The 12,895-nt window shown below is 50.0% G+C and overlaps 13 protein-coding genes and 1 pseudogene across 13 annotated transcripts; all 14 read right to left on the bottom strand.

Annotated features, from left to right (window-relative positions):
• Positions 1-117: 117 nt before the first annotated feature.
• On the bottom strand, positions 118-1,565 carry LOC146964641 (collagen alpha-3(VI) chain-like). The gene is made up of 2 exons (XM_085766464.1): positions 934-1,565; positions 118-755 (listed from the first exon to the last, which is right to left on the bottom strand). The coding sequence occupies exons 1-2, from the start codon at positions 1,490-1,492 to the stop codon at positions 118-120; spliced, it is 1,197 nt and encodes a 398-aa protein (XP_085622590.1). The 5' UTR covers positions 1,493-1,565.
• A 234-nt stretch (positions 1,566-1,799) lies between these two features.
• LOC146964640 (collagen alpha-1(XII) chain-like) lies at positions 1,800-2,495 on the bottom strand. Its single transcript, XM_085765960.1, has one exon. It carries the CDS (start codon positions 2,493-2,495, stop codon positions 1,833-1,835), a length of 663 nt encoding a protein of 220 aa, XP_085622086.1. The 3' UTR covers positions 1,800-1,832.
• Positions 2,496-2,643: 148 nt separating this feature from the next.
• On the bottom strand, positions 2,644-3,280 carry LOC146964639 (collagen alpha-3(VI) chain-like). Its single transcript, XM_085766463.1, has one exon. The coding sequence runs from the start codon at positions 3,205-3,207 to the stop codon at positions 2,644-2,646; it is 564 nt and encodes a 187-aa protein (XP_085622589.1). The 5' UTR covers positions 3,208-3,280.
• A 160-nt stretch (positions 3,281-3,440) lies between these two features.
• Positions 3,441-4,224, bottom strand: LOC146964638 (collagen alpha-1(XII) chain-like; annotated as a pseudogene).
• A 153-nt stretch (positions 4,225-4,377) lies between these two features.
• LOC146964637 (collagen alpha-3(VI) chain-like) lies at positions 4,378-5,014 on the bottom strand. Its single transcript, XM_085766462.1, has one exon. The coding sequence runs from the start codon at positions 4,939-4,941 to the stop codon at positions 4,378-4,380; it is 564 nt and encodes a 187-aa protein (XP_085622588.1). The 5' UTR covers positions 4,942-5,014.
• A 138-nt stretch (positions 5,015-5,152) lies between these two features.
• On the bottom strand, positions 5,153-5,944 carry LOC146964636 (collagen alpha-1(XII) chain-like). The gene has a single exon (XM_085765948.1). The coding sequence runs from the start codon at positions 5,942-5,944 to the stop codon at positions 5,282-5,284; it is 663 nt and encodes a 220-aa protein (XP_085622074.1). The 3' UTR covers positions 5,153-5,281.
• A 153-nt stretch (positions 5,945-6,097) lies between these two features.
• On the bottom strand, positions 6,098-6,734 carry LOC146964635 (collagen alpha-3(VI) chain-like). The gene has a single exon (XM_085766461.1). The coding sequence runs from the start codon at positions 6,659-6,661 to the stop codon at positions 6,098-6,100; it is 564 nt and encodes a 187-aa protein (XP_085622587.1). The 5' UTR covers positions 6,662-6,734.
• A 234-nt stretch (positions 6,735-6,968) lies between these two features.
• On the bottom strand, positions 6,969-7,664 carry LOC146964634 (collagen alpha-1(XII) chain-like). Its single transcript, XM_085765947.1, has one exon. It carries the CDS (start codon positions 7,662-7,664, stop codon positions 7,002-7,004), a length of 663 nt encoding a protein of 220 aa, XP_085622073.1. The 3' UTR covers positions 6,969-7,001.
• A 150-nt stretch (positions 7,665-7,814) lies between these two features.
• LOC146964633 (collagen alpha-3(VI) chain-like) lies at positions 7,815-8,451 on the bottom strand. Its single transcript, XM_085766460.1, has one exon. The coding sequence runs from the start codon at positions 8,376-8,378 to the stop codon at positions 7,815-7,817; it is 564 nt and encodes a 187-aa protein (XP_085622586.1). The 5' UTR covers positions 8,379-8,451.
• A 234-nt stretch (positions 8,452-8,685) lies between these two features.
• Positions 8,686-9,381, bottom strand: LOC146964632 (collagen alpha-1(XII) chain-like). The gene has a single exon (XM_085765958.1). It carries the CDS (start codon positions 9,379-9,381, stop codon positions 8,719-8,721), a length of 663 nt encoding a protein of 220 aa, XP_085622084.1. The 3' UTR covers positions 8,686-8,718.
• Positions 9,382-9,529: 148 nt separating this feature from the next.
• On the bottom strand, positions 9,530-10,166 carry LOC146964631 (collagen alpha-3(VI) chain-like). Its single transcript, XM_085766457.1, has one exon. It carries the CDS (start codon positions 10,091-10,093, stop codon positions 9,530-9,532), a length of 564 nt encoding a protein of 187 aa, XP_085622583.1. The 5' UTR covers positions 10,094-10,166.
• Positions 10,167-10,433: 267 nt separating this feature from the next.
• On the bottom strand, positions 10,434-11,096 carry LOC146964630 (collagen alpha-1(XII) chain-like). Its single transcript, XM_085765955.1, has one exon. The coding sequence runs from the start codon at positions 11,094-11,096 to the stop codon at positions 10,434-10,436; it is 663 nt and encodes a 220-aa protein (XP_085622081.1).
• Positions 11,097-11,244: 148 nt separating this feature from the next.
• Positions 11,245-11,808, bottom strand: LOC146964629 (collagen alpha-3(VI) chain-like). The gene has a single exon (XM_085766455.1). The coding sequence runs from the start codon at positions 11,806-11,808 to the stop codon at positions 11,245-11,247; it is 564 nt and encodes a 187-aa protein (XP_085622581.1).
• A 340-nt stretch (positions 11,809-12,148) lies between these two features.
• LOC146964628 (collagen alpha-1(XII) chain-like) lies at positions 12,149-12,811 on the bottom strand. The gene has a single exon (XM_085765953.1). It carries the CDS (start codon positions 12,809-12,811, stop codon positions 12,149-12,151), a length of 663 nt encoding a protein of 220 aa, XP_085622079.1.
• Positions 12,812-12,895: the final 84 nt, after the last annotated feature.

Below are 12,895 nucleotides of genomic sequence, written 5' to 3'. Positions count from 1 at the left end.
TACTTCCACTTTGAAGAGGAGAAAGGCCCACCAGGGCCTCTCCTCAAATACACACATGGAAGCTAAGCATACATCGTGCTGATTTTTCTTTCCCTGGCTGCAGGTGAAACAAGTCACTTAGCCCTTGGGGCAAGAGGACGTGCAAGTTAACGTACCAAGTACAGTTGGTGATTCTGGGGTGACATCAGTAACCACAGCCTCCACAGAGGACTGAAGCTGATTTTGGACACTGGGAAGGTCTGTGAATTCAGACACGGATAGAGCGGAACTGGGATTGTGGGTGATCTCCTGTAGTTCTCTGCTGTCAGAACCCCTGGTTCCAATGGCAAAGGTCAACACACCCAGCTGTTTGAGAGCAGAGGCTGGTGCGGCCACACTGTCAAAAGACCTTCCACCACTTAGCAATATCAGGACCTGTGGAACTCCCTGCAGCCGCCTGCTCCCGGCAGAGGGCGTGAAGACATTATCCCTCAAGTGCTGGAGAGCTGCTCCTGTGTTGAGGGGTCTTCCGCCTTTGTGCCTCAAACCTCTGACAGTGTCGAGGATCTCGCCCTTTGTGGTGTACGTGTTCAGATAGAACTGGACAGTTGGATCTCTGCTGTACTGAACCACTGAGACACGGTCTTTGTTGTCATCCACACTGAGTGTCTCTACTACTCTTTGCACAAAGTCTCGCATAGCTGGGAATCCAGTTCTAGTGCCATCCGATCCATCCAGCAAGAACACAACATCCCTTCCCGGCACCTGTTTGTCCACTAGGGAGCACAAGATGTGAGACATATTTTAGCTTCACCTGTCCAACGGTTTTGTGTGTGAATTAAAGATGATGGAATCTGACTTCGACTTCTACCACGTACTCTACAACCTTTTGGAAAACTGATGGCCTGAACTCAGTGCAATGAACTATTACTACATGTCATCGTGCCTCCTAGCCTGAGCCTGGAATGTAAGAGTCGGTGGATTTCTTACCAGTCACTGTTGGAGTCACCGGCGTGGCCCTCACTACCACTGTGCTCATTGCTGAGGAGAGCTGTTCTTGGACACTGGGGAGGTCAGTGAACTCAGACACTGATAGGGCAAGACTGGGTTCATACGATATCTTCTGCAGCTCTCTATTGTCAGAGCCCCTTGTTCCGATAGCAATCACAGAGACGCCCTGCTGTTTGAGAGCAGAGGCCGGGGCATCTACAGTGTCAAAAGACCTTCCACCAGTCAGCACGATCAACATCTGTGGAACGCCTTGCAGGCGCCTACTCCCGGAGGAGTTTGTAAAGACGTTGTCCCTGACGTACTGGAGGGCTGCCCCGGTGTTGAGGGGTCTGCCTCCTTTGTGTCTCAGCCCTCTGACTGAATCCACAACATCCTCTCTCGTGGTGTAAGTGTTCAGATAGAAATTGACCTCTGCGTCTCTGCTGTACTGGACCACTGAGACACGGTCTCTGTTTTGTCCAACATTCAGCTTCTCCACAGCTCTCTCAACAAATTCACGCATGGCAGGGAAGCCATTTCTTGTGCCATCTGAACTGTCCAGAAGGAATACGACATCCTTTTTGGCAGTGTCAACTGAGAAAAGACAGGAAGACAGCAAGTGAAATAAAAACATTGTAAAAAGTATACTCCACAACTATTCATCATCACCATCATCAAGTGGGGAACTATCTCTTTCTTTCTCTTCCCTGCTTTTCTTTGTTTCAAAGGAACTACAATGACTGGCCTACTTCCACTTTAAGGAGGAGAAAAGCCCACCAGGGCCTCTCCTCAAATACACACATGGAAGCTAAGCATACATAGTGCTGATTTTTCTTTCCCTGGCTGCAGGTGAAACAAGTCACTTAGCCCTTGGGGCAAGAGGACGTGCAAGTTAACGTACCAAGTACAGTTGGTGATTCTGGGGTGACATCAGTAACCACAGCCTCCACAGAGGACTGAAGCTGCTTTTGGACACTGGGAAGGTCAGTGAATTCAGACACGGATAGAGCGGAACTGGGATCGTGTGCTATCTCCTGCAGTTCTCTGCTGTCAGAACCCCTGGTTCCAATGGCAAAGGTCAACACACCCAGCTGCTTGAGAGCAGAGGCTGGTGCGGCCACACTGTCAAAAGACCTTCCACCACTTAGCAATATCAGGACCTGTGGAACTCCCTGCAGCCGCCTGCTCCCGGCAGAGGGCGTGAAGACATTATCCCTCAAGTGCTGGAGAGCTGCTCCTGTGTTGAGGGGTCTTCCGCCTTTGTGCCTCAAACCTCTGACAGTGTCGAGGATCTCGCCCTTTGTGGTGTACGTGTTCAGATAGAACTGGACAGTTGGATCTCTGCTGTACTGAACCACTGAGACACGGTCTTTGTTGTCATCCACACTGAGTGTCTCTACTACTCTTTGCACAAAGTCTCGCATAGCTGGGAATCCAGTTCTAGTGCCATCCGATCCATCCAGCAAGAACACAACATCCCTTCCCGGCACCTGTTTGTCCACTAGGGAGCACAAGATGTGAGACATATTTTAGCTTCACCTGTCCAACGGTTTTGTGTGTGAATTAAAGATGATGGAATCTGACTTCGACTTCTACCACGTACTCTACAACCTTTTGGAAAACTGATGGCCTGAACTCAGTGCAATACACTATTACTACATGTCATCGTGCCTCCTAGCCTGAGCCTGGAATGTAAGAGTCGGTGGATTTCTTACCAGTCACTGTTGGAGTCACCGGCGTGGCCCTCACTACCACTGTGCTCATTGCTGAGGAGAGCTGTTCTTGGACACTGGGGAGGTCAGTGAACTCAGACACTGATAGGGCAAGACTGGGTTCATACGATATCTTCTGCAGCTCTCTATTGTCAGAGCCCCTTGTTCCGATAGCAATCACAGAGACGCCCTGCTGTTTGAGAGCAGAGGCCGGGGCATCTACAGTGTCAAAAGACCTTCCACCAGTCAGCACGATCAACATCTGTGGAACGCCTTGCAGGCGCCTACTCCCGGAGGAGTTTGTAAAGACGTTGTCCCTGACGTACTGGAGGGCTGCCCCGGTGTTGAGGGGTCTGCCTCCTTTGTGTCTCAGCCCTCTGACTGAATCCACAACATCCTCTCTCGTGGTGTAAGTGTTCAGATAGAAATTGACCTCTGCGTCTCTGCTGTACTGGACCACTGAGACACGGTCTCTGTTTTGTCCAACATTCAGCTTCTCCACAGCTCTCTCAACAAATTCACGCATGGCAGGGAAGCCATTTCTTGTGCCATCTGAACTGTCCAGAAGGAATACGACATCCTTTTTGGCAGTGTCAACTGAGAAAAGACAGGAAGACAGCAAGTGAAATAAAAACATTGTAAAAAGTATACTCCACAACTATTCATCATCACCATCATCAAGTGGGGAACTATCTCTTTCTTTCTCTTCCCTGCTTTTCTTTGTTTCAAAGAAACTACAATGACTGGCCTACTTCCACTTTAAGGAGGAGGAAAGCCCACCAGGGCCTCTCCTCAAATACACACATGGAAGCTAAACGCACATCGTGCTGATTTTTCTTTCCCTGGCTGCAGGTGAAACAAGTCACTTAGCCCTTGGGGCAAGAGGACGTGCAAGTTAACGTACCAAGTACAGTTGGTGATTCTGGGGTGACATCAGTAACCACAGCCTCCACAGAGGACTGAAGCTGCTTTTGGACACTGGGAAGGTCAGTGAATTCAGACACGGATAGAGCGGAACGGGATAGAGCGGAACGGGATCGTGTGCTATCTCCTGCAGTTCTCTGCTGTCAGAACCCCTGGTTCCAATGGCAAAGGTCAACACACCCAGCTGCTTGAGAGCAGAGGCTGGTGCGGCCACACTGTCAAAAGACCTTCCACCACTTAGCAATATCAGGACCTGTGGAACTCCCTGCAGCCGCCTGCTCCCGGCAGAGGGCGTGAAGACATTATCCCTCAAGTGCTGGAGAGCTGCTCCTGTGTTGAGGGGTCTTCCGCCTTTGTGCCTCAAACCTCTGACAGTGTCGAGGATCTCGCCCTTTGTGGTGTACGTGTTCAGATAGAACTGGACAGTTGGATCTCTGCTGTACTGAACCACTGAGACACGGTCTTTGTTGTCATCCACACTGAGTGTCTCTACTACTCTTTGCACAAAGTCTCGCATAGCTGGGAATCCAGTTCTAGTGCCATCCGATCCATCCAGCAAGAACACAACATCCCTTCCCGGCACCTGTTTGTCCACTAGGGAGCACAAGATGTGAGACATACAGTATTTTAGCTTCACCTGTCCAACGGTTTTGTGTGTGAATTAAAGATGATGGAATCTGACTTCGACTTCTACCACGTACTCTACAACCTTTTGGAAAACTGATGGCCTGAACTCAGTGCAATACACTATTACTACATGTCATCGTGCCTCCTAGCCTGAGCCTGGAATGTAAGAGTCGGTGGATTTCTTACCAGTCACTGTTGGAGTCACCGGCGTGGCCCTCACTACCACTGTGCTCATTGCTGAGGAGAGCTGTTCTTGGACACTGGGGAGGTCAGTGAACTCAGACACTGATAGGGCAAGACTGGGTTCATACGATATCTTCTGCAGCTCTCTATTGTCAGAGCCCCTTGTTCCGATAGCAATCACAGAGACGCCCTGCTGTTTGAGAGCAGAGGCCGGGGCATCTACAGTGTCAAAAGACCTTCCACCAGTCAGCACGATCAACATCTGTGGAACGCCTTGCAGGCGCCTACTCCCGGAGGAGTTTGTAAAGACGTTGTCCCTGACGTACTGGAGGGCTGCCCCGGTGTTGAGGGGTCTGCCTCCTTTGTGTCTCAGCCCTCTGACTGAATCCACAACATCCTCTCTCGTGGTGTAAGTGTTCAGATAGAAATTGACCTCTGCGTCTCTGCTGTACTGGACCACTGAGACACGGTCTCTGTTTTGTCCAACATTCAGCTTCTCCACAGCTCTCTCAACAAATTCACGCATGGCAGGGAAGCCATTTCTTGTGCCATCTGAACTGTCCAGAAGGAATACGACATCCTTTTTGGCAGTGTCAACTGAGAAAAGACAGGAAGACAGCAAGTGAAATAAAAACATTGTAAAAAGTATACTCCACAACTATTCATCATCACCATCATCAAGTGGGGAACTATCTCTTTCTTTCTCTTCCCTGCTTTTCTTTGTTTCAAAGAAACTACAACGACTGGCCTACTTCCACTTTAAGGAGGAGGAAAGCCCACCAGGGCCTCTCCTCAAATACACACATGGAAGCTAAACGCACATCGTGCTGATTTTTCTTTCCCTGGCTGCAGGTGAAACAAGTCACTTAGCCCTTGGGGCAAGAGGACGTGCAAGTTAACGTACCAAGTACAGTTGGTGATTCTGGGGTGACATCAGTAACCACAGCCTCCACAGAGGACTGAAGCTGCTTTTGGACACTGGGAAGGTCAGTGAATTCAGACACGGATAGAGCGGAACTGGGATCGTGTGCTATCTCCTGCAGTTCTCTGCTGTCAGAACCCCTGGTTCCAATGGCAAAGGTCAACACACCCAGCTGCTTGAGAGCAGAGGCTGGTGCGGCCACACTGTCAAAAGACCTTCCACCACTTAGCAATATCAGGACCTGTGGAACTCCCTGCAGCCGCCTGCTCCCGGCAGAGGGCGTGAAGACATTATCCCTCAAGTGCTGGAGAGCTGCTCCTGTGTTGAGGGGTCTTCCGCCTTTGTGCCTCAAACCTCTGACAGTGTCGAGGATCTCGCCCTTTGTGGTGTACGTGTTCAGATAGAACTGGACAGTTGGATCTCTGCTGTACTGAACCACTGAGACACGGTCTTTGTTGTCATCCACACTGAGTGTCTCTACTACTCTTTGCACAAAGTCTCGCATAGCTGGGAATCCAGTTCTAGTGCCATCCGATCCATCCAGCAAGAACACAACATCCCTTCCCGGCACCTGTTTGTCCACTAGGGAGCACAAGATGTGAGACATACAGTATTTTAGCTTCACCTGTCCAACGGTTTTGTGTGTGAATTAAAGATGATGGAATCTGACTTCGACTTCTACCACGTACTCTACAACCTTTTGGAAAACTGATGGCCTGAACTCAGTGCAATACACTATTACTACATGTCATCGTGCCTCCTAGCCTGAGCCTGGAATGTAAGAGTCGGTGGATTTCTTACCAGTCACTGTTGGAGTCACCGGCGTGGCCCTCACTACCACTGTGCTCATTGCTGAGGAGAGCTGTTCTTGGACACTGGGGAGGTCAGTGAACTCAGACACTGATAGGGCAAGACTGGGTTCATACGATATCTTCTGCAGCTCTCTATTGTCAGAGCCCCTTGTTCCGATAGCAATCACAGAGACGCCCTGCTGTTTGAGAGCAGAGGCCGGGGCATCTACAGTGTCAAAAGACCTTCCACCAGTCAGCACGATCAACATCTGTGGAACGCCTTGCAGGCGCCTACTCCCGGAGGAGTTTGTAAAGACGTTGTCCCTGACGTACTGGAGGGCTGCCCCGGTGTTGAGGGGTCTGCCTCCTTTGTGTCTCAGCCCTCTGACTGAATCCACAACATCCTCTCTCGTGGTGTAAGTGTTCAGATAGAAATTGACCTCTGCGTCTCTGCTGTACTGGACCACTGAGACACGGTCTCTGTTTTGTCCAACATTCAGCTTCTCCACAGCTCTCTCAACAAATTCACGCATGGCAGGGAAGCCATTTCTTGTGCCATCTGAACTGTCCAGAAGGAATACGACATCCTTTTTGGCAGTGTCAACTGAGAAAAGACAGGAAGACAGCAAGTGAAATAAAAACATTGTAAAAAGTATACTCCACAACTATTCATCATCACCATCATCAAGTGGGGAACTATCTCTTTCTTTCTCTTCCCTGCTTTTCTTTGTTTCAAAGAAACTACAATGACTGGCCTACTTCCACTTTAAGGAGGAGGAAAGCCCACCAGGGCCTCTCCTCAAATACACACATGGAAGCTAAACGCCCATCGTGCTGATTTTTCTTTCCCTGGCTGCAGGTGAAACAAGTCACTTAGCCCTTGGGGCAAGAGGACGTGCAAGTTAACGTACCAAGTACAGTTGGTGATTCTGGGGTGACATCAGTAACCACAGCCTCCACAGAGGACTGAAGCTGCTTTTGGACACTGGGAAGGTCAGTGAATTCAGACACGGATAGAGCGGAACTGGGATCGTGTGCTATCTCCTGCAGTTCTCTGCTGTCAGAACCCCTGGTTCCAATGGCAAAGGTCAACACACCCAGCTGCTTGAGAGCAGAGGCTGGTGCGGCCACACTGTCAAAAGACCTTCCACCACTTAGCAATATCAGGACCTGTGGAACTCCCTGCAGCCGCCTGCTCCCGGCAGAGGGCGTGAAGACATTATCCCTCAAGTGCTGGAGAGCTGCTCCTGTGTTGAGGGGTCTTCCGCCTTTGTGCCTCAAACCTCTGACAGTGTCGAGGATCTCGCCCTTTGTGGTGTACGTGTTCAGATAGAACTGGACAGTTGGATCTCTGCTGTACTGAACCACTGAGACACGGTCTTTGTTGTCATCCACACTGAGTGTCTCTACTACTCTTTGCACAAAGTCTCGCATAGCTGGGAATCCAGTTCTAGTGCCATCCGATCCATCCAGCAAGAACACAACATCCCTTCCCGGCACCTGTTTGTCCACTAGGGAGCACAAGATGTGAGACATATATTTTAGCTTCACCTGTCCAACGGTTTTGTGTGTGAATTAAAGATGATGGAATCTGACTTCGACTTCTACCACGTACTCTACAACCTTTTGGAAAACTGATGGCCTGAACTCAGTGCAATACACTATTACTACATGTCATCGTGCCTCCTAGCCTGAGCCTGGAATGTAAGAGTCGGTGGATTTCTTACCAGTCACTGTTGGAGTCACCGGCGTGGCCCTCACTACCACTGTGCTCATTGCTGAGGAGAGCTGTTCTTGGACACTGGGGAGGTCAGTGAACTCAGACACTGATAGGGCAAGACTGGGTTCATACGATATCTTCTGCAGCTCTCTATTGTCAGAGCCCCTTGTTCCGATAGCAATCACAGAGACGCCCTGCTGTTTGAGAGCAGAGGCCGGGGCATCTACAGTGTCAAAAGACCTTCCACCAGTCAGCACGATCAACATCTGTGGAACGCCTTGCAGGCGCCTACTCCCGGAGGAGTTTGTAAAGACGTTGTCCCTGACGTACTGGAGGGCTGCCCCGGTGTTGAGGGGTCTGCCTCCTTTGTGTCTCAGCCCTCTGACTGAATCCACAACATCCTCTCTCGTGGTGTAAGTGTTCAGATAGAAATTGACCTCTGCGTCTCTGCTGTACTGGACCACTGAGACACGGTCTCTGTTTTGTCCAACATTCAGCTTCTCCACAGCTCTCTCAACAAATTCACGCATGGCAGGGAAGCCATTTCTTGTGCCATCTGAACTGTCCAGAAGGAATACGACATCCTTTTTGGCAGTGTCAACTGAGAAAAGACAGGAAGACAGCAAGTGAAATAAAAACATTGTAAAAAGTATACTCCACAACTATTCATCATCACCATCATCAAGTGGGGAACTATCTCTTTCTTTCTCTTCCCTGCTTTTCTTTGTTTCAAAGAAACTACAATGACTGGCCTACTTCCACTTTAAGGAGGAGGAAAGCCCACCAGGGCCTCTCCTCAAATACACACATGGAAGCTAAACGCCCATCGTGCTGATTTTTCTTTCCCTGGCTGCAGGTGAAACAAGTCACTTAGCCCTTGGGGCAAGAGGACGTGCAAGTTAACGTACCAAGTACAGTTGGTGATTCTGGGGTGACATCAGTAACCACAGCCTCCACAGAGGACTGAAGCTGCTTTTGGACACTGGGAAGGTCAGTGAATTCAGACACGGATAGAGCGGAACTGGGATCGTGTGCTATCTCCTGCAGTTCTCTGCTGTCAGAACCCCTGGTTCCAATGGCAAAGGTCAACACACCCAGCTGCTTGAGAGCAGAGGCTGGTGCGGCCACACTGTCAAAAGACCTTCCACCACTTAGCAATATCAGGACCTGTGGAACTCCCTGCAGCCGCCTGCTCCCGGCAGAGGGCGTGAAGACATTATCCCTCAAGTGCTGGAGAGCTGCTCCTGTGTTGAGGGGTCTTCCGCCTTTGTGCCTCAAACCTCTGACAGTGTCGAGGATCTCGCCCTTTGTGGTGTACGTGTTCAGATAGAACTGGACAGTTGGATCTCTGCTGTACTGAACCACTGAGACACGGTCTTTGTTGTCATCCACACTGAGTGTCTCTACTACTCTTTGCACAAAGTCTCGCATAGCTGGGAATCCAGTTCTAGTGCCATCCGATCCATCCAGCAAGAACACAACATCCCTTCCCGGCACCTGTTTGTCCACTAGGGAGCACAAGATGTGAGACATATTTTAGCTTCACCTGTCCAACGGTTTTGTGTGTGAATTAAAGATGATGGAATCTGACTTCGACTTCTACCACGTACTCTACAACCTTTTGGAAAACTGATGGCCTGAACTCAGTGCAATACACTATTACTACATGTCATCGTGCCTCCTAGCCTGAGCCTGGAATGTAAGAGTCGGTGGATTTCTTACCAGTCACTGTTGGAGTCACCGGCGTGGCCCTCACTACCACTGTGCTCATTGCTGAGGAGAGCTGTTCTTGGACACTGGGGAGGTCAGTGAACTCAGACACTGATAGGGCAAGACTGGGTTCATACGATATCTTCTGCAGCTCTCTATTGTCAGAGCCCCTTGTTCCGATAGCAATCACAGAGACGCCCTGCTGTTTGAGAGCAGAGGCCGGGGCATCTACAGTGTCAAAAGACCTTCCACCAGTCAGCACGATCAACATCTGTGGAACGCCTTGCAGGCGCCTACTCCCGGAGGAGTTTGTAAAGACGTTGTCCCTGACGTACTGGAGGGCTGCCCCGGTGTTGAGGGGTCTGCCTCCTTTGTGTCTCAGCCCTCTGACTGAATCCACAACATCCTCTCTCGTGGTGTAAGTGTTCAGATAGAAATTGACCTCTGCGTCTCTGCTGTACTGGACCACTGAGACACGGTCTCTGTTTTGTCCAACATTCAGCTTCTCCACAGCTCTCTCAACAAATTCACGCATGGCAGGGAAGCCATTTCTTGTGCCATCTGAACTGTCCAGAAGGAATACGACATCCTTTTTGGCAGTGTCAACTGAGAAAAGACAGGAAGACAGCAAGTGAAATAAAAACATTGTAAAAAGTATACTCCACAACTATTCATCATCACCATCATCAAGTGGGGAACTATCTCTTTCTTTCTCTTCCCTGCTTTTCTTTGTTTCAAAGAAACTACAATGACTGGCCTACTTCCACTTTAAGGAGGAGGAAAGCCCACCAGGGCCTCTCCTCAAATACACACATGGAAGCTAAACGCACATCGTGCTGATTTTTCTTTCCCTGGCTGCAGGTGAAACAAGTCACTTAGCCCTTGGGGCAAGAGGACGTGCAAGTTAACGTACCAAGTACAGTTGGTGATTCTGGGGTGACATCAGTAACCACAGCCTCCACAGAGGACTGAAGCTGCTTTTGGACACTGGGAAGGTCAGTGAATTCAGACACGGATAGAGCGGAACTGGGATCGTGTGCTATCTCCTGCAGTTCTCTGCTGTCAGAACCCCTGGTTCCAATGGCAAAGGTCAACACACCCAGCTGCTTGAGAGCAGAGGCTGGTGCGGCCACACTGTCAAAAGACCTTCCACCACTTAGCAATATCAGGACCTGTGGAACTCCCTGCAGCCGCCTGCTCCCGGCAGAGGGCGTGAAGACATTATCCCTCAAGTGCTGGAGAGCTGCTCCTGTGTTGAGGGGTCTTCCGCCTTTGTGCCTCAAACCTCTGACAGTGTCGAGGATCTCGCCCTTTGTGGTGTACGTGTTCAGATAGAACTGGACAGTTGGATCTCTGCTGTACTGAACCACTGAGACACGGTCTTTGTTGTCATCCACACTGAGTGTCTCTACTACTCTTTGCACAAAGTCTCGCATAGCTGGGAATCCAGTTCTAGTGCCATCCGATCCATCCAGCAAGAACACAACATCCCTTCCCGGCACCTGTTTGTCCACTAGGGAGCACAAGATGTGAGACATATTTTAGCTTCACCTGTCCAACGGTTTTGTGTGTGAATTAAAGATGATGGAATCTGACTTCGACTTCTACCACGTACTCTACAACCTTTTGGAAAACTGATGGCCTGAACTCAGTGCAATACACTATTACTACATGTCATCGTGCCTCCTAGCCTGAGCCTGGAATGTAAGAGTCGGTGGATTTCTTACCAGTCACTGTTGGAGTCACCGGCGTGGCCCTCACTACCACTGTGCTCATTGCTGAGGAGAGCTGTTCTTGGACACTGGGGAGGTCAGTGAACTCAGACACTGATAGGGCAAGACTGGGTTCATACGATATCTTCTGCAGCTCTCTATTGTCAGAGCCCCTTGTTCCGATAGCAATCACAGAGACGCCCTGCTGTTTGAGAGCAGAGGCCGGGGCATCTACAGTGTCAAAAGACCTTCCACCAGTCAGCACGATCAACATCTGTGGAACGCCTTGCAGGCGCCTACTCCCGGAGGAGTTTGTAAAGACGTTGTCCCTGACGTACTGGAGGGCTGCCCCGGTGTTGAGGGGTCTGCCTCCTTTGTGTCTCAGCCCTCTGACTGAATCCACAACATCCTCTCTCGTGGTGTAAGTGTTCAGATAGAAATTGACCTCTGCGTCTCTGCTGTACTGGACCACTGAGACACGGTCTCTGTTTTGTCCAACATTCAGCTTCTCCACAGCTCTCTCAACAAATTCACGCATGGCAGGGAAGCCATTTCTTGTGCCATCTGAACTGTCCAGAAGGAATACGACATCCTTTTTGGCAGTGTCAACTGAGAAAAGACAGGAAGACAGCAAGTGAAATAAAAACATTGTAAAAAGTATACTCCACAACTATTCATCATCACCATCATCAAGTGGGGAACTATCTCTTTCTTTCTCTTCCCTGCTTTTCTTTGTTTCAAAGAAACTACAATGACTGGCCTACTTCCACTTTAAGGAGGAGGAAAGCCCACCAGGGCCTCTCCTCAAATACACACATGGAAGCTAAACGCACATCGTGCTGATTTTTCTTTCCCTGGCTGCAGGTGAAACAAGTCACTTAGCCCTTGGGGCAAGAGGACGTGCAAGTTAACGTACCAAGTACAGTTGGTGATTCTGGGGTGACATCAGTAACCACAGCCTCCACAGAGGACTGAAGCTGCTTTTGGACACTGGGAAGGTCAGTGAATTCAGACACGGATAGAGCGGAACTGGGATCGTGTGCTATCTCCTGCAGTTCTCTGCTGTCAGAACCCCTGGTTCCAATGGCAAAGGTCAACACACCCAGCTGCTTGAGAGCAGAGGCTGGTGCGGCCACACTGTCAAAAGACCTTCCACCACTTAGCAATATCAGGACCTGTGGAACTCCCTGCAGCCGCCTGCTCCCGGCAGAGGGCGTGAAGACATTATCCCTCAAGTGCTGGAGAGCTGCTCCTGTGTTGAGGGGTCTTCCGCCTTTGTGCCTCAAACCTCTGACAGTGTCGAGGATCTCGCCCTTTGTGGTGTACGTGTTCAGATAGAACTGGACAGTTGGATCTCTGCTGTACTGAACCACTGAGACACGGTCTTTGTTGTCATCCACACTGAGTGTCTCTACTACTCTTTGCACAAAGTCTCGCATAGCTGGGAATCCAGTTCTAGTGCCATCCGATCCATCCAGCAAGAACACAACATCCCTTCCCGGCACCTGTTTGTCCACTAGGGAGCACAAGATGTGAGACATATTTTAGCTTCACCTGTCCAACGGTTTTGTGTGTGAATTAAAGATGATGGAATCTGACTTCGACTTCTACCACGTACTCTACAA

This window comes from Trachurus japonicus, chromosome 21 (assembly GCF_045865225.1).
Source record: "Trachurus japonicus isolate A0001 chromosome 21, Traja_1.0".
Lineage (NCBI taxonomy): Eukaryota > Metazoa > Chordata > Actinopteri > Carangiformes > Carangidae > Trachurus > Trachurus japonicus.
This window is presented reverse-complemented; position numbering and strand designations above follow the sequence as displayed.